This window comes from Lipophrys pholis (genome assembly GCF_963383615.2).
Source record: "Lipophrys pholis genome assembly, contig: SCAFFOLD_41, whole genome shotgun sequence".
Classification (NCBI taxonomy): Eukaryota; Metazoa; Chordata; class Actinopteri; order Blenniiformes; family Blenniidae; genus Lipophrys; species Lipophrys pholis.
Window position 1 is genome coordinate 92686 of NW_028291851.1, and position 19815 is coordinate 112500.

The window sequence follows — 19815 nt, forward strand, 5'->3', positions numbered from 1 at the left end:
TTCACCAGACTGTTCACCTGCTGGATCACCAGACTGTTCACCTGGTGGTTCACCCGGCGGTTCACCAGACGGTTCACCAGACTGTTCACCTGCTGGATCACCAGACTGTTCACGCGGAGGTTCACCAGCCTTTTCACCAAGGTTGTTCCAGCTCCAGGCTGTTCACCATGACTCCTTTTCCAGAGAAGACCAGGAGAAGTCCAGACCGGTGGCGCCGACATCCTTCCTGTTCCAGTGTCTAGAACGCCCAGTGTGAACATTACGGTTGGACTGCCAGACAAACTGGATCCACTCCAGTTAGATTGAACTCCAGTTCCGTGGTCATAAATCCAGTTCTTTGGTCATAAATCCAGTTCTTTGGTCATAAATCCAGTTCCTTGGTTATAAATCCAGTTCCTTGGTTATAAATCCAGTTCTTTGGTTATAAATCCAGTTCCGTGGTCATAAATCCAGTTCCTTGGTTATAAATCCAGTTCCGTGGTCATAAATCCAGTTCCTTGGTTATAAATCCAGTTCCGTGGTCATAAATCCAGTTCCTTGGTTATAAATCCAGTTCCTTGGTTATAAATCCAGTTCCTTGGTTATAAATCCAGTTCCGTGGTTTTCAGCACTGCCCGGGGTGGAGTCATGTCCCCATCGTCTTCTCTGCCTATCAACAGCAGGATGGAAGGACTTTTTAAAATATGTGGAGGACGAGGTCTTGGTAGCCCGTCTGGCTAACTCCCAGTTCCAGCACCTCTACCAGAGCAAGTCCAGGTCCAGGTCCCGGTCCAGGTCCAGGTCCAAAGCTCTGCTGAGAGCTCATTAGAGCTTCATATCTCAAAGAAGAGGAGTTCAGCTGCGAGTCCAGAGGAAAAAACCCAACGCTCCGGTTCCAAATGCATCAACAGCAAGCGGGTGGAGCGGGTGGAGTATATGGGTGGAACAGGAGTTTAGTTAATGGTAACCTCTGACCAGCTGGTGGAACAGGAGTTTAGTTAATCATAAGCTCTCGTTTATGTTGCAGGTTCGTCATGTTCCACAACGTGAGGATTCCCCGCCAGAACCTGCTGAATAAGACCGGAGACGTCACTCCTGAAGGTCGCTATGTGACGCCGTTCAAGGTCAGAGCCAAAGAGCAAGGTCACACTGAGGTCGCACTCACTAAGGTCACACTCACTGAGGTCGCGCTCACTGATGTCAAGCTCACTGAGGTCACACTGAGGTCGCACTCACTAAGGTCACACTCACTGAGGTCGCGCTCACTGATGTCAAGCTCACTGAGGTCACACTGAGGTCGCACTCACTAAGGTCACACTCACTGAGGTCGCGCTCACTGATGTCAAGCTCACTGAGGTCACACTGAGGTCGCACTCACTAAGGTCACACTCACTGAGGTCGCGCTCACTGATGTCAAGCTCACTGATGTCAAGCTCACTGAGGTCACACTGAGGTCACACTCACTGAGGTCCAGCTCACTGAGGTCACACTGAGGTCACACTCACTGAGGTCGCGCTCACTGATGTCACACTCACTGAGGTCACACTCACTGAGGTCGCGCTCACTGATGTCACACTCACTGAGGTCACACTCACTGAGGTCACGCTCACTGAGGTCACACTCACTGAGGTCACACTCACTGAGGTCACACTCACTGAGGTCACGCTCACTGAGGTCACGCTCACTGAGGTCACGCTCACTGAGGTCACACTCACTGAGGTCACACTCACTGAGGTCAAGCTCACTGAGGTCACGCTCACTGAGGTCACGCTCACTGATGTAGAATAAAGACACCAGTAAACACTAGTGTACTTAATGTTAATTTCCCGCAGAGTTTCAGTGTCTTCCTGAAGATATGAACCTAAAATTCCCCAGTCGCCCCCCTAAAGCGGTGGTCCACTCATTACTGGCTCTAGACCAGGGGGGTCCAAACTGGGTCCTGGTGGTCCGGCGTCCTGCAGGGTTTAGCTCCTCCCAGTTGCAACACACCTGATCGCGATGAAGGGCTCCTTATTGGGCTTTTTCACAACCTTGGTGATGACATGGTCATTAGATTCAGGTAAGCTGAAGCAGGGAGGAGCTAAAACCTGCAGGACAGCGGTCCTCCAGGACAGCGGTCCTCCAGGACAGCGGTCCTCCAGGACAGCGGTCCTCCAGGACCCGAGCTGGACACCCCTGCACCAGACCCTGAAAAGAAACCGCTGATCTCCAGCATTGACAGTCTTATTAATTCTATCAGTGATAGCCCAGTGGGCCCAAGGGAGCCCCATACCCGCCCACCCCGGCCAGACAGCCCAGCCAGGGCCCGATGCCCAGCGCCCCCACCCCACCCCAGCGGTACCACCCCCGGCCCAGAGCATAGTCACTCATGTACCGCTGGACTAGATCTATTGATTAGTGACCATAGTCACTCATGTACCGCTGGACTAGATCTATTGATTAGTGACCATAGTCACTCATGTACCGCTGGACTAGATCTATTGATTAGTGACCATAGTCACTCATGTACCGCTGGACTAGATCTATTGATTAGTGACCATAGTCACTCATGTACCGCTGGACTAGATCTATATATTAGTGACCATAGTCACTCATGTACCGCTGGACTAGATCTATTGATTAGTGACCATAGTCACTCATGTACCGCTGGACTAGATCTATATGTTAGTGACCATAGTCACTCATGTACCGCTGGACTAGATCTATTGATTAGTGACCATAGTCACTCATGTACCGCTGGACTAGATCTATATGTTAGTGACCATAGTCACTCATGTACCGCTGGACTAGATCTATTGATTAGTGACCATAGTCACTCATGTACCGCTGGACTAGATCTATATGTTAGTGACCATAGTCACTCATGTACCGCTGGACTAGATCTATTGATTAGTGACCATAGTCACTCATGTACTGCTGGACTAGATCTATTGATTAGTGACCATAGTCACTCATGTACCGCTGGACTAGATCTATTGATTAGTGACCATAGTCACTCATGTACCGCTGGACTAGATCTATATATTAGTGACCATAGTCACTCATGTACTGCTGGACTATGTCTGTGGATTCCCAGTGTCGGTGTTTGCTGCTTTACTACCTCTGTGTACTTGTGGATTGAGGACCTGGTTGAGGACTCCTCCCACTATCAGTGTTTGGTCAGAGGGTGGTGAAGAAGTTGTGATAGAAGGAGCGTCATCAACATTTGGGCCGTAGATGTGAGTCTGTGAAACAGGTTAAACTTTCTCATTGTGAACAGCAGCGTCCAGCTCCTGCTGAAGCTCCGCCTCCTGTTACTGAGAGGAGGAGCTCCTGCTGAAGCTCCGCCTCCTGTTACTGAGAGGAGGAAGTGGGGCCACATGAAAACCCTCCTGTCCCGGTACTAACAGTAAAAAATTATTCTAAACTGACATGAAGAAAGGTGACCTGTTTCCTCGGAGCCTGTTTCCTCTGAGCCTGTTTCCTCGGAGCCTGTTTCCTCTGAGCATGTTTCCTCTGAGCCTGCTTCCTCGGAGCCTGTTTCCTCTGATGACCTGTTTCCTCTGATGACCTGTTTCCTCTGAGCCTGCTTCCTCGGAGCCTGTTTCCTCTGATGACCTGTTTCCTCTGAGCCTGTTTCCTCTGAGCCTGTTTCCTCTGAGCCTGTTTCCTCTGAGCATGTTTCCTCGGAGCCTGTTTCCTCTGATGACCTGTTTCATCTGATGACCTGTTTCCTCTAAGCGTGTCTGCTCCTGCAGTCTCCTGGCAGGATGACCTGTGGTCTGTTTGTGCAGGATCCTAACAAGCGCTTCGGGGCGTCTCTGGGGGCGCTGTCCGGGGGGCGGATCTACATCGCCAGGATGGGCCTGGTTAACCTGAAGCTGGCTCTGACAGTGGCTGTTCGCTTCTCTGCCACCAGGAGGCAGTTTGGACCCAAAGACTCAGAGGAGGTCCCGGTTCTGGAGTACCAGCTCCAGGTCAGCACACACACACACACACACACACACACACACACACACACACACACACACACACACACACACACACACACACACACACACACACACACACACACACACACACACTGTGCTCCTGAACAGGAAGGTACCTGACAGGAAGTGAAGCTGCAGAGATGATCCAGTCCTCCATCCTCAGCCTCTGAGGAACCTGACAGAACCTTTAGTGTGAAGGATTTTAATGTTAGTTCAGTGAAATAGATGGAGCTGTGGGTTCATGTCGTGTTTTGTCCCGAATGAAAGGAAACAGCGTCACAGTGTGACTTCTCAAACACTCTGACTTCCTGTCTGGATCCTCACACACTCTGACTTCCTGTCTGGAGCCTCACACACTCTGACTTCCTGTCTGGAGCCTCACACACTCTGACTTCTTTTCTGGAGCCTCACACACTCTGACTTCCTGTCTGGAGCCTCACACACTCTGACTTCCTGTCTGGAGCCTCACACACTCTGACTTCCTGTCTGGAGCCTCACACACTCTGACTTCCTGTCTGGAGCCTCACACACTCTGACTTCCTGTCTGGATCCTCACACACTCTGACTTCCTGTCTGGAGCCTCACACACTCTGACTTCCTGTCTGGAGCCTCACACACTCTGACTTCCTGTCTGGAGCCTCACACACTCTGACTTCCTGTCTGGAGCCTCACACACTCTGACTTCCTTTCTGGAGCCTCACACACTCTGACTTCCTGTCTGGAGCCTCACACACTCTGACTTCCTGTCTGGAGCCTCACACACTCTGACTTCCTTTCTGGATCCTCAGCAATGGCGTCTGATCCCATACCTGGCTGCAGCCTACGCTCTGGAGAGCTTCTCCAAAAGCACCTTCATGAACTTTGTGGAGTTCCGGATCGGGCAGATGATGAACGGCGACAATAAGAGACAGGCCAGTCTCTGGTTATTCTTTCTTTTATTGTCAGTTGAATGTGAGAAACATTATATATTATTTATATTTGCTGGCAGAGGCGACAGTAACATTCCTCACCTGGAACCTCCCACTTCATTAGATCACATTATATATGATATCTTCTGTCTCTGCTTGTGACTTTGTACCATGATGAGCTTGTTCCTTCATCCTGAGATGATCAATCATAATGATCGGATCACAGATGGTCGATCATCAGATGATCAATCATAATGATCGGATCACAGATGGTCGATCATCAGATGATCAATCATAATGATCGGATCACAGATGGTCGATCATCAGATGATAGTATGAAATAGTCAATCAGAACGTGAGTTGTTTCTTCTGACAGGCGGAGCTGGGCAGAGAGATTCATGCCATCAGCTGCTCCGGTAAACCTCTGGGCTCCTGGATGGCTCAACGGGGAATCCAGGAGTGTCGAGAGGCCTGTGGGGGGCACGGATACCTGGCCAGTCAGTCGCACGCACGCACACACACGCTCGCACGCACGCACGCACACACACACACACGCACACACACACACACACACTGTTCCGCCCCAGCCTAGGAGCTGCTGGAGCGCAACATAAAATGCCACCACTCCATTGGTCCAAACAGCCACAAACTACTTCTCAGTGCAATAGTGTTTATTTACAATGTGCTCTAGTGTACAACAAGCAAATGATGAGTTCTTAACTAGTTCTTAACTAATTAATCTAAGAGTGAGCTCTACGATCAAAACAAACTAACAACCACCCGATGCTGTCAGGGGTTAAACTTTCCTAACAACAAACAAAGTCTTTCCTTCCTTTCTAACAGAAACAAGAGAAAACGATTTAACCCAGAAATGAGCTCACTCCACTAACACACTCTGCAGGCTGCACTCTGGCTGTTTGGCAGAATGAAGATGGTTCCGCCCCTCTGATCCAAGCTCCGCCCCCCCTGTGACGTCATCCTTCCTCCTTTTGAACCGAGGACTTCCTGAGTTTGGCCAATCCGGTCGTCGGGACGACACAGCCCTATTTACATGTTTGATTGACCTGGAGAATGGCACAGGACACAGAAAACACACACACACATATACGACCACAGTCGTAACACACACACACACACACACACACACACACACACACACACACACACTACATAGGCCTCCATGTATGTTCCACAGTGACGTGTGTGTGTTTCAGTGAACCGATTGGGAGATCTGCGTGACGACAACGATCCAAACTGCACCTACGAAGGCGACAACAATGTGTTGCTGCAGCAGACCAGCAGCTACCTGCTCAGCTGGCTGCAGGCCAAACGCCACAGTCAGTCCTTTCCGCCTCACTTCCTGCTCATCCCCTGCTCACTTCCGCCACACTTCCTGTTCACTTCCTGCTCACTTCCACCACACTTCCTGCTCGCTTCCTCCACACTTCCTGTTCACTTCCTGCTCGCTTCCTCCACACTTCTTGCTCACGCCCTTTACACTTCGTGTTTACTTCCTGCTCACTTCCTCTGCACTTCCTGTTCAATTCCTGCTCACTCCCTCCACACATCCTGTTCACTACCTGCTCGCTTCCTCCACACTTCCTGCTTGCTTCCTCCAAACTTCCTGCTCACTTGCTGTTCACTTCCTGCTTGCTTCCTCCACACTTCCTGCTTGCTTCCTCCACACTTTTTGTTCACTTCCTGCTCGCTTCCTCCACACTTCTTGTTCAATTCCTGCTCGCTTCCTCCACACTTCCTGCTTGCTTCCTCCAAACTTCTTGTTCACTTCCTGCTCACTCCCTCCACACTTACTGTTTACTTCCTGCTCGCTTCCTCCACACTTCCTGCTTGCTTCCTCCAAACTTCTTGTTCACTTGCTGCTCACTCCCTCCACACTTGCTGTTCACTTCCTGCTCGCTTTCTCCACACTTCCTGCTTGCTTCCTGCTCATGTCCTCCACACTTCCTCCTTGCTTTCTCCACACTTCTTGTTCACTTCCTGCTTGCTTCCTCCACACTTCCCATTTACTTCCTGCTCATGTCCCCCACACTTCCTCCTTGCTTCCTCCACACTTCCTGTTCAATTCCTGCTTGCTTCCTCCACACTTCCTGTTCAATTCCTGCTCGCTTCCTCCACACTTCCTGCTTGCTTCCTCCAAACTTCTTGTTGACTTCCTGCTCACTCCCTCCACACTTACTGCTCACTCCCTCCACACTTACTGTTTACTTCCTGCTCGCTTCCTCCACACTTCCTTCTTGCTTCCTGCTCACGTCCTCCACACTTCCTCCTTGCTTCCTCCACACTTCCTGTTCACTTCCTGCTTGCTTCCTCCAAACTTCTTGTTGACTTCCTGCTCACTCCCTCCACACTTCCTGTTTACTTCCTGCTTGCTTCCTCCACACTTTTTGTTCACTTCCTCCACACTTCCTGCTTGCTTCCTCCACACTTTTTGTTCACTTCCTGCTCACTCCCTCCACACTTCCTGCTTGCTTCCGCCACACTTCTTGTTCAATTCCTGCTTGCTTCCTCCACACTTCCTCCCCACTTCCTGCTCACTCCCTCCACACTTCCTGCTTGCTTCCTCCACACTTCCTGTTCAATTCCTGCTCGCTTCCTCCACACTTCTTGTTCAATTCCTGCTCGCTTCCTCCACACTTCCTGCTTGCTTCCTCCAAACTTCTTGTTCACTTCCTGGTCACTCCCTCCACACTTACTGTTTACTTCCTGCTCGCTTCCTCCACACTTCCTGCTTGCTTCCTCCAAACTTCTTGTTCACTTGCTGCTCACTCCCTCCACACTTACTGTTTACTTCCTGCTCGCTTCCTCCACACTTCCTTCTTGCTTCCTGCTCATGTCCTCCACACTTCCCATTTACTTCCTGCTCACGTCCCCCACACTTCCTCCTTGCTTCCTCCACACTTCCTGTTCAATTCCTGCTTGCTTCCTCCACACTTCCTGTTCAATTCCTGCTTGCTTTCTCCACACATCTTGTTCACTTCCTGCTTGCTTCCTCCACACTTCCTGTTCAATTCCTGCTTGCTTTCTCCACACATCTTGTTCACTTCCTGCTTGCTTCCTCCACACTTCCTGTTCAATTCCTGCTCGCTTCCTCCACACTTCCTGCTTGCTTCCTCCAAACTTCTTGTTGACTTACTGCTCACTCCCTCCACACTTACTGTTTACTTCCTGCTCGCTTCCTCCACACTTCCTTCTTGCTTCCTGCTCACGTCCTCCACACTTCCTCCTTGCTTCCTCCAAACTTCTTGTTGACTTACTGCTCACTCCCTCCACACTTACTGTTTACTTCCTGCTCGCTTCCTCCACACTTCCTTCTTGCTTCCTGCTCAGGTCCTCCACACTTCCTCCTTGCTTCCTCCAAACTTCTTGTTGACTTACTGCTCACTCCCTCCACACTTACTGTTTACTTCCTGCTCGCTTCCTCCACACTTCCTTCTTGCTTCCTGCTCACGTCCTCCACACTTCCTCCTTGCTTCCTCCACACTTCCTGTTCACTTCCTGCTTGCTTCCTCCAAACTTCTTGTTGACTTCCTGCTCACTCCCTCCACACTTACCGCTCACTCCCTCCAAACTTCTTGTTCACTTCCTGCTCACTCCCTCCACACTTCCTGTTTACTTCCTGCTTGCTTCCTCCACACTTTTTGTTCACTTCTACCACACTTCCTGCTTGCTTCCTCCACACTTTTTGTTCACTTCCTGCTCGCTTACTCCACACTTCCTGCTTGCTTCCTCCAAACTTCTTGTTCACTTCCTGCTCACTCCCTCCACACTTACTGCTCACTCCCTCCAAACTTCTTGTTCACTTCCTGCTCACTCCCTCCACACTTCCTGTTTACTTCCTGCTTGCTTCCTCCACACTTTTTGTTCACTTCCTCCACACTTCCTGCTTGCTTCCTCCACACTTTTTGTTCACTTCCTCCACACTTCCTGCTCGCTTACTCCACACTTCCTGCTTGCTTCCTCCAAACTTCTTGTTCACTTCCTGCTCACTCCCTCCACACTTACTGTTTACTTCCTGCTTGCTTCCTCCACACTTTTTGTTCACTTCCTGCTCGCTTCCTCCACACTTCCTGCTTGCTTCCTCCACACTTTTTGTTCACTTCCTGCTCACTCCCTCCACACTTCCTGCTTGCTTCCGCCACACTTCTTGTTCAATTCCTGCTTGCTTCCTCCACACTTCTTGTTCAATTCCTGCTTGCTTCCTCCACACTTCCTCCCCACTTCCTGCTCACTCCCTCCACACTTCCTGCTTGCTTCCTCCACACTTCCTGTTCAATTCCTGCTCGCTTCCTCCACACTTCTTGTTCAATTCCTGCTCGCTTCCTCCACACTTCCTGCTTGCTTCCTCCAAACTTCTTGTTCACTTCCTGGTCACTCCCTCCACACTTACTGGTTACTTCCTGCTCGCTTCCTCCACACTTCCTGCTTGCTTCCTCCAAACTTCTTGTTCACTTGCTGCTCACTCCCTCCACACTTACTGTTTACTTCCTGCTCGCTTCCTCCACACTTCCTTCTTGCTTCCTGCTCATGTCCTCCACACTTCCTCCTTTCTTTCTCCACACTTCTTTTTCACTTCCTGCTTGCTTCCTCCACACTTCCCATTTACTTCCTGCTCACGTCCCCCACACTTCCTCCTTGCTTCCTCCACACTTCCTGTTCAATTCCTGCTTGCTTTCTCCACACATCTTGTTCACTTCCTGCTTGCTTCCTCCACACTTCCTGTTCAATTCCTGCTTGCTTTCTCCACACATCTTGTTCACTTCCTGCTTGCTTCCTCCACACTTCCTGTTCAATTCCTGCTCGCTTCCTCCACACTTCCTGCTTGCTTCCTCCAAACTTCTTGTTGACTTACTGCTCACTCCCTCCACACTTACTGTTTACTTCCTGCTTGCTTCCTCCACACTTCCTTCTTGCTTCCTGCTCACGTCCTCCACACTTCCTGCTTGCTTCCTCCACACTTCCTGTTCACTTCCTGCTTGCTTCCTCCAAACTTCTTGTTGACTTCCTGCTCACTCCCTCCACACTTCCTGCTCACTCCCTCCACACTTACTGCTCACTCCCTCCACACTTCTTGTTCACTTCCTTGCTTCCTCCACACTTACCGTTTACTTCCTGCTTGCTTCCTCCACACTTCCTGCTTGCTTCCTCCACACTTTTTGTTCACTTCCTCCTTGCTTCCTCCACACTTACCATTTACTTCCTGCTCGCTTCCTCCACACTTCCTGCTTGCTTCCTCCACACTTCCTTCTTGCTCACGTCCTCCACACTTCCTCCTTGCTTCCTCCACACTTCCTGTTCACTTCCTGCTTGCTTCCTCCAAACTTCTTGTTGACTTCCTGCTCACTCCCTCCACACTTACCGCTCACTCCCTCCAAACTTCTTGTTCACTTCCTGCTCACTCCCTCCACACTTCCTGTTTACTTCCTGCTTGCTTCCTCCACACTTTTTGTTCACTTCCTCCACACTACCTGCTTGCTTCCTCCACACTTTTTGTTCACTTCCTGCTCGCTTACTCCACACTTCCTGCTTGCTTCCTCCACACTTCCTGTTTACTTCCTGCTTGCTTCCTCCACACTTTTTGTTCACTTCCTCCACACTTCCTGCTCGCTTACTCCACACTTCCTGCTTGCTTCCTCCAAACTTCTTGTTCACTTCCTGCTCACTCCCTCCACACTTCCTGCTTGCTTCCTCCACACTTTTTGTTCACTTCCTCCACACTTCCTGCTTGCTTCCTCCACACTTTTTGTTCACTTCCTGCTCGCTTACTCCACACTTCCTGCTTGCTTCCTCCACACTTTTTGTTCACTTCCTGCTCGCTTCCTCCACACTTCCTGCTTGCTTCCTCCACACTTTTTGTTCACTTCCTGCTCGCTTCCTCCACACTTCCTGCTTGCTTCCTCCACACTTTTTGTTCACTTCCTGCTCGCTTCCTCCACACTTCCTGCTTGCTTCCTCCACACTTTTTGTTCACTTCCTGCTCGCTTCCTCCACACTTCCTGCTTGCTTCCTCCAAACTTTTTGTTCACTTCCTGCTCGCTTCCCCCACACTCCCTGCTCACTTCCTGTCCTGTGCCTGCAGAGGGAACCCGGATCCAGTCCCCGCTCCACACAGTGGACTTCCTGGACCAGATGGAGGACATCCTGCAGAGCAGATTCTCAGCTGCTACCGTGGAGGAGTGTCAGGACGCAGCAGGTACTGGCCCACCATGCTGGTTATCAAACAGGATCTTAAGCATACAAGACGTCCACTCCTTCACTCCATCAACCACATTTTTAGACATTAAATCTAAAAATTGCCCATAAAGTGAAATGAAGTCCATCATTCAGAACATTTGCAGACAGATGTGTCTGTCAACTGGTCACTGCTACTCCGATCACAGGACGTTTCATTCAATTCAACTTTATTTATAAAGTAACCAGATACAACCCAGTCATTTCTAGGAGCTTCTAACAGAGAAAACTAATCCACAGGAGCAGCAGATTGATTTGGACTGTGGAAAGAAAAACTCCTCTAACAGGAAGAACCTTTGTAGAACCCAGAGTCAGAGGTGGAGGGGGGGGGGGGGGATAGAGGAGAGGAAAGGATAGGATAGACAGAGATGGATTGGGGGATAGAGGAGAGGAAGGGGTAGGATAGACATAGAGATAGATTGGGGGGATAAAGGATAGGATAGATAGACAGATAGATTGGGGGATAGAGGAGAGGAAAGGATAGGATGGACAGAAATAGATTTGGGGACAGGGAGATAAATGGGGGATAGAGGAGAGGAAGGGATAGGATAGACAGGGAGATAGATTGGGGGATAGAGGAGAGGAAGGAGAGGATAGACATAGAGATAGATTGGGGGATAAAGGAGAGAAAAGGGTAGGATAGACAGAGAGATAGATTGGAGGATAGAGGAGAGGAAGGGATAGGATAGACAGAGAGGTAGATTGAGGGGATAAAGGATAGGATAGATAGACAGATAGATTGGGGGATAGAGGAGAGGAAGGGATAGGATAGACAGAGAGATATAGATGGGGGATAGAGGAGAGGAAAGGATAGGATAGACAGAGATAGAGATGGGGGATAGAGGAGAGGAAGGGATAGCATAGACAGAGATATAGATTGAGGGGATAGAGGAGAGGAAATGATAGGATGGACAGAGAGATAGATGGGGGATAGAGGAGAGGAAAGGATAGGATAGACAGAGATAGAGATGGGGGATAGAGGAGAGGAAGGGAGGGGATAGACAGAGAAAGCGATGGGGGATAGAGGAGAGGAAGGGATAGGATAGACAGAGATAGAGATGGGGGATAGAGGAGAGGAAGGGATAGGATAGACAGAGAAAGCGATGGGGGATAGAGGAGAGGAAGGGATAGGATAGACAGAGATAGAGATGGGGGATAGAGGAGAGGAAGGGATAGGATAGACAGAGATAGAGATGGGGGATAGAGGAGAGGAAAGGATAGGATAGACAGAGATAGAGATGGGGGATAAAGGAGAGGAAGGGATAGGATAGACAGAGATAGAGATGGGGGATAGAGGAGAGGAAGGGATAGGATAGACAGAGAGATAGATGGGGATAGAGGAGAGGAAGGGATAGGATAGACATAGATAGAGATGGGGGATAGAGGAGAGGAAGGGATAGGATAGACAGAGATAGAGATGGGGGATAGAGGAGAGGGAGGGATAGGATAGACAGAGATCGAGATGGGGGATAGAGGAGAGGAAGGGATAGGATAGACAGAGAGATAGATGGGGGATAGAGGAAAGGAAATGATAGGATAGACAGAGAGATAGATGGGGGATAGAGGAGAGGAAATGATAGGATAGACAGAGATAGAGATGGGGGATAGAGGAGAGGGAGGGAGGGATAGACAGAGATCGAGATGGGGATAGAGGAGAGGAAGGGATAGGATAGACAGAGAGATAGATGGGGGATAGAGGAGAGGAAATGATAGGATAGACAGAGAGATAGATGGGGGATAGAGGAGAGGAAAGGAGAGGATTGACAGAGAGATTAGAGGGATAGAGGAGAGGAAGGGATAGGATAGACAGAGAGATAGATGAGGGATATAGGAGAGGAAGGGATATGATAGACAGAGAGATAGATGAGGGATAGAGGAGAGGAAGGGATAGGATAGACAGAGAGATAGATTGGGGGGGATAAAGGATAGGATAGATAGACAGATAGATTGGGGGATAGAGGAGAGGAAGGGATAGGATAGACAGAGAGATATAGATGGGGGATAGAGGAGAGGAAAGGATAGGATAGACAGAGATAGAGATGGGGGATAGAGGAGAGGAAGGGATAGCATAGACAGAGATATAGATTGAGGGGATAGAGGAGAGGAAATGATAGGATAGACAGAGATAGAGATGGGGGATAGAGGAGAGGAAAGGATAGGATAGACAGAGATAGAGATGGGGGATAGAGGAGAGGAAGGGATAGGATAGACAGAGAAAGAGATGGGGATAGAGGAGAGGAAGGGATAGGATAGACAGAGATAGAGATGGGGGATAGAGGAGAGGAAGGGATAGGATAGACAGAGAGATAGATGGGGGATAGAGGAGAGGAAGGGATAGGATAGACAGAGATAGAGATGGGGGATAGAGGAGAGGAAGGGATAGGATAGACAGAGAGATAGATGGGGGATAGAGGAGAGGAAGGGATAGGATAGACAGAGATAGAGATGGGGGATAGAGGAGAGGAAGGGATAGGATAGACAGAGAGATAGATGGGGGATAGAGGAGAGGAAGGGATAGGATAGACAGAGAGATAGATGGGGGATAGAGGAGAGGAAGGGATAGGATAGACAGAGAGATAGATGGGGGATAGAGGAGAGGAAGGGATAGGATAGACAGAGAGATAGATGGGGGATAGAGGAGAGGAAAGGAGAGGATTGACAGAGAGATAGATGGGGGGTTCAGACCCTGGTTTTGAAGCAGTCCTCACTGTAGCTTCAGTAAATAGAAAAGTCTTGAGTAGAACCTTAAGTAGAGACTGTTTCAGCCTCCCTACCTGGAACTGGGATGTGGTTCCACCTCAGAGGAACCTGAAAGCTCAAAGCTCTGCCTCCATTCTACTTTTAGGGCTCGTTCACATTCCCCTGCTTGATGGACCAGAGTTCCCTTCAGGGACTTTCTGGGAAAGTCTGTTTCGTTTGTGGAAATGTGAACGCACTCCGAACTCGGTTCTGGATGTTTCAAGCAGAATCTGGTCCCCTTCAGAACAGCGGTCTCGGTCTTCTTTCAAACGGACTTTAGCAGCTATTAGCAGTAGCAGCAGGGCTGCTGTTCCCTCAGGGGGACTGAAGGGGGCAGTGTGATATATTTATAAGGGGCAGTTAGCAGTGGCAGTTAGCAGTAGCAGCAGCACAACAGAGACATTTGTGTTTTCCTCTCTGCAGCTGGACGGCTGCAGCAGGATTGACTCAGTGAATCAGTTAATGAACCTGATGATTCGTGAGTCACTGTTCAGTATTGTGACTCACGGGTTTTGAACGATTCGTTCAAACTCGAACATCACCAGACCAGAGAGTCTCTGAGCTCTGATGAATCTAAAACCGACTGGAAAGACTCAAATAAGTTATTTTGGATTAAATGGTCACATAAATGACTTGGAATCACTTTTTCTAGGATTTTAGAACTAAAGGAAGGTTGGATATCGATACTCAGTGACTGAAACTACTTCCTGTAGGATTTTAGAACTAAAGGAAGGTTGGATATTGGCCTGTAACTTGCTAAGACACCTGGTCAAGGTTGGTTCTTTAAGAAGAGGTTTAACATGAGCAACCTTAAAGGCTTGTGGTACATAACCTGTCATTAAAGATTGTTAATCTGATCTAGTATTGATGTACTAATCAGGTTGATCTGATCTAGTGTTGGAAGTACTAGTCAGGGGGAAAATATCTTTGAACAGTTTAGTGGGGATTGGATCTAGCAGGCAAGTTGTTGGTTTAGATGAAGCCACGATTGAGGAGAATTCAAGGAGCTCTATAGAGTGGAAGCTGGATAACTGGAAATCTGGCTCCACTAACTAGTCTGAAGATGTGGTTGATCGATCCGCCACTGCACTGGGCAGTGAGTCTTTAATTTGATCCCTGATAGTTAGAATTTTGTCATTAAAGAAGTTTACTAAGTCATTACTGCTCAAAGTTAAAGGGATATGAGGTTCTACAGAACTGTGACTTTTTGTCAGCCTGGCTATAGTACTGAAGAGAAATCTAGGATTGTTCTGGTTTTCTTCTATTAAGGAGGAAAAGGAGGTATTTCAGGTTTTGTGAAGGGATTATTTATAGATTAACAAACTGTCTCTCCAGGCTGTTTGAAATACTTCTAACTGAGTTCAGTACCATTTCTTCTCTAATTTTCCTGGGGATTTCTTTAAAGTTCTCATGACCATTATACCATGGAACTATCCTCCTCTGAGTTGTTGTGTTTATCTTCAAGGGAGCAATGGAATCAAGTGTGGAGTGAAGTAAGGCTGCTGTTCCATCTACAACCAAGTCAGCCTGAGTAGGGCTAATGCTAATGCTAATGGTGTGACAGCTGTTTACTGCTGGATCCACAGATGGAACTGAAGTCAGTATTGATGGGAGTACTTCCACGAATTTGGCTCCAGCATTGTCTGATCTCTTATATTCCAGTTTATTTTCCGGGGCTATGAAGCCAGTTAATGTAAATTCAAACGATATCAGGAAGTGATGAGACAACAGAGGGCTGTGGGGAAGAACCATTAACTGATCAGGATCAATACCATAAGTGAGGACAAGATGAAGCGTGTGATTAAGATAATGAGTGGGTTCATTCATCTTCTGTGAAAATCCCATTGTGTCCAGTAAAGAGCTAAATGCTATGCTAAGGCTCATTGTCAACATGAATGTTAAAGTCTCCCACTATAAGGACTTTATCTGAGCTCAGGACTAAAGTAGAGAGACATTCAGAGTATGGTCCAGGAGGACGGGACACTAGGACAAGTAGGACTTCTGCTGGGTGTTCTGGTCAGAGTCATTAGATTCAGAGTGAGACTTTCAAAGGGTTCTGGTTAGTTTTAGTTCTGGGATCAATAAGAAGACTAGAGTTCTAGATAGATGCTCCTCCTCCTCCTCGTCCAGTTCCTCCAGGGACATGATGGTTAACATGAGTGGTGGGAGTTGCTTCATTTAGGCTGAGACATTCATCTCTTTTTAACCAGGTCTCAGTGAGGGGACAGACATCACATTAGGGATCTATTATCAGATCACTTACAAGTAAAGATTTAGACCATAGAGAAGGAATATTTAACAGTCCACTTCTGATTGTTGTGGGATTTTGTTTACCTCTGGAGGTAGTTTAGATGTTTATCAGATTCCTATGATTAAGTGCTCTCCTGTGGGATTCATCTGGTCTTAGATAAAATGGTGGTGGGACAGACACAGTCTCCACAGGAAGGGTTTGGTTGTTAGAGGGTGTTAGAGGGTGAGGGGGGCAGCAGGAAGGGTTTGGTTGTTAGAGGGTGAGGGGGCAGCAGGAAGGCTTTGGTTGTTAGAGGGTGAGGGGGCAGCAGGAAGGGTTTGGTTGTTAGAGGGTGAGGGGGGGCAGCAGGAAGGCTTTGGTTGTTAGAGGGTATTAGAGGGTGAGGGGGCAGCAGGAAGAAGGTTTGGTTGTTAGAGGGTGTTAGAGGGTGAGGGGGCAGCAGGAAGAAGGTTTGGTTGTTAGAGGGTGAGGGGGCAGCAGGAAGGCTTTGGTTGTTAGAGGGTGAGGGGGGGCAGCAGGAAGAAGGTTTGGTTGTTAGAGGGTGAGGGGGCAGCAGGAAGGCTTTGGTTGTTAGAGGGTGAGGGGGCAGCAGGAAGAAGGTTTGGTTGTTAGAGGGTGAGGGGGGCAGCAGGAAGGGTTTGGTTGTTAGAGGGTGAGGGGGCAGCAGGAAGGCTTTGGTTGTTAGAGGGTGAGGGGGGGCAGCAGGAAGAAGGTTTGGTTGTTAGAGGGTATTAGAGGGTGAGGGGGCAGTAGGAAGGGTTTGGTTGTTAGAGGGTGAGGGGGCAACAGGAAGGGTTTGGTTGTTAGAGGGTGAGGGGGCAGCAGGAAGAAGGTTTGGTTGTTAGAGGGTGAGGGGGCAGCAGGAAGAAGGTTTGGTTGTTAGAGGGTATTAGAGGGTGAGGGGGCAGTAGGAAGGGTTTGGTTGTTAGAGGGTGAGGGGGCAACAGGAAGGGTTTGGTTGTTAGAGGGTGAGGGGGCAGCAGGAAGAATGTTTGGTTGTTAGAGGGTGAGGGGGCAGCAGGAAGAAGGTTTGGTTGTTAAAGGGTGAGGGGGCAGCAGGAAGGGTTTGGTTGTTAGAGGGTGAGGGGGCAGTAGGAAGGGTGGTTGTTAGAGGGTGAGGGGGCAGCAGGAAGAAGGTTTGGTTGTTAGAGGGTGAGGGGGCAACAGGAAGAAGGTTTGGTTTGGAGGACACAGATGATGATGTAGTTGACAGAAAAGGACAGTAGGGGGTGCTGGTGTTACCAACAGCAGCCTGAGGAGTCCACAAGGAAGGACAGTCAGGGGCGTGTCCATGGAGTGTAAACAGTGAGTCTGGAGGGGACGATTACAGCACAGGATGACCTCACACTGTCTGTCCTTGAGGTGTGTCAGTGACCTTGAGGTGTGTGTGTGTGTCAGTCACCTTGAGGTGTGTGTGTCAGTCACCTTGAGGTGTGTGTGTGTGTGTGTGTGTGTGTGTGTGTGTGTGTGTGTGTGTGTGTGTGTGTGTGTGTGTGTGTGTGTGTGTGTGTGTGTGTGTGTGTGTCAGTGACCTTGAGGTGTGTGTGTCAGTGACCTTGAGGTGTGTGTCAGTGACCTTGAGGTGTGTGTCAGTGACCTTGAGGTGTGTCAGTGACCTTGAGGTGTGTGTCAGTGACCTTGAGGTGTGTCAGTGACCTTGATTTGTGTGTCAGTGACCTTGAGGTGTGTGTGTGTGTCAGTGTGTGTTGCAGCGTACCAGTGGCTGGTGTGTTTCCTGCTGGTTGAGAGTCAGAAGAAGCTTCAACAGCAGAGAGACGCAGGAAATGATGAGTTCCAGGCCCAGAACCAGAGCCAGGTATACACACACACACACACACACACACACACACACACACACACACACACACACCAAACAGACGGACAAGAAAACAGACAGACCGCAGCAGTGTGTGTGTGTGTGTGTGTGTGTGTGTGTGTGTGTGTGTGTGTGTGTGTGTGTGTGTGTGTGTGTGTGTGTGTGTGTGTGTGTGTGTGTGTGTGTGTGTGTGTGTGTGTGACCTCCAGGTGTACTACTGCAGGACTCTGTCCATCGTCTACATTGAACACACCTGCCTGCAGAGGTTTCATGAGTTGACCTCTGACCCCGACACTCCAGTGGGACTCAGACCGGTGCTCCGCAGGCTGTGCGCTCTGTACGGACTGTGGAGTCTGAGCAGCCACATGGCCACACTCTACCAGGGTGAGAGGACACACACACACACACACACACACACACACACACACACACACACACACACACACACACACACACACACAGGAAGTGGCTGACACACTGTGCTCCTGAACAGGAAGTTACCTGACACGAAGTGAAGCTGCAGAGATGATCCAGTCCTCCATCCTCAGTCTCTGCTCTCAGGTCAGTGTCTCCTCTGGATGAACCAGTCAGTCTGACCTCTGACCTCTGACCTCTGACCTGCTTCCTGTCTCGTCTGGTGTCCTGCAGCTGAAAGATGACGCCGTCGCTCTGGTGGATGTTTTTGCTCCGACTGATTTCATCCTCAACTCACCAATCGGCTGCGCTGACGGACAGGTACTGGTTCACCTGGTGTCCTCACCTGTTCACCTGGTCACCAGTACTGGTTCACCTGGTGTTCTCACCTGGTCACCAGTACTGGTTCACCTGGTGTCCTCACCTGTTCACCTGGTCACCAGTACTGGTTCACCTGGTGTTCTCACCTGGTCACCAGTACTGGTTCACCTGGTGTCCTCACCTGTTCACCTGGTCACCAGTACTGGTTCACCTGGTGTCCTCACCTGTTCACCTGGTCACCAGTACTGGTTCACCTGGTGTTCTCACCTGGTCACCAGTACTGGTTCACCTGGTGTCCTCACCTGGTCACCAGTACTGGTTCACCTGGTGTCCTCACCTGTTCACCTGGTCACCAGTACTGGTTCACCTGGTGTTCTCACCTGGTCACCAGTACTGGTTCACCTGGTGTCCTCACCTGGTCACCAGTACTGGTTCACCTGGTGTCCTCACCTGTTCACCTGGTCACCAGTACTGGTTCACCTGGTGTCCTCACCTGTTCACCTGGTCACCAGTACTGGTTCACCTGGTGTTCTCACCTGGTCACCAGTACTGGTTCACCTGGTGTCCTCACCTGTTCACCTGGTCACCAGTACTGGTTCACCTGTTGTTCTCACCTGGTCACCGGTACCGGTTCACCTGGTGTCCTCACCTGGTCACCGGTACCGGTTCACCTGGTGTCTTTACCTGTTCACCTGGTCACCAGTACTGGTTCACCTGGTGTCCTCACCTGGTCACCGGTACTGGTTCACCTGGTGTCTTTACCTGTTCACCTGGTCACCAGTACTGGTTCACCTGGTGTCCTCACCTGGTCACCGGTACCGGTTCACCTGGTGTCTTTACCTGTTCACCTGGTCACCAGTACTGGTTCACCTGGTGTCCTCACCTGGTCACCTGGAGACCTCACCTGGAGACCTCACCTGGTGACCTCACCTGGAGAGGTCACCAGGTGAGGTCACCTGGTCTCTTCTCATTGAACATAATAAACAGACTTGATGTCCTAAACAAACATTCTGAGCAGCTGAGAAATGTATTGAAGTACAGTGAAGTATAAGGAAGTGTAGTGGGGTATAGTGTGAAGTCTAGCAAAATGAAGTACAGTACAGTGAAGCACAGTGATGTATAGTACAGTATAGTGAAGTATTGTGACGTATAGTACAGTACAGTGAA

At 49.5% G+C, this 19815-nt stretch overlaps 1 protein-coding gene across 2 annotated transcripts in view; it reads left to right on the forward strand.

The window, feature by feature from the left end:
* The window catches only part of acox3 (acyl-CoA oxidase 3, pristanoyl), a 37647-nt gene that overhangs the window by 16064 nt on the left and 1768 nt on the right, over positions 1-19815 (forward strand). For both annotated transcript variants that reach the window (XM_080494136.1, XM_080494135.1), the window contains exons 9-18: positions 1007-1103; positions 3753-3935; positions 4739-4861; positions 5235-5355; positions 6073-6195; positions 10956-11069; positions 17798-17913; positions 18123-18297; positions 18407-18474; positions 18562-18648. In XM_080494136.1, the coding sequence (XP_080350262.1) occupies positions 1007-1103; positions 3753-3935; positions 4739-4861; positions 5235-5355; positions 6073-6195; positions 10956-11069; positions 17798-17913; positions 18123-18297; positions 18407-18474; positions 18562-18648 (1207 nt within the window). The remainder of the gene's footprint in view (positions 1-1006; positions 1104-3752; positions 3936-4738; positions 4862-5234; positions 5356-6072; positions 6196-10955; positions 11070-17797; positions 17914-18122; positions 18298-18406; positions 18475-18561; positions 18649-19815) is intronic.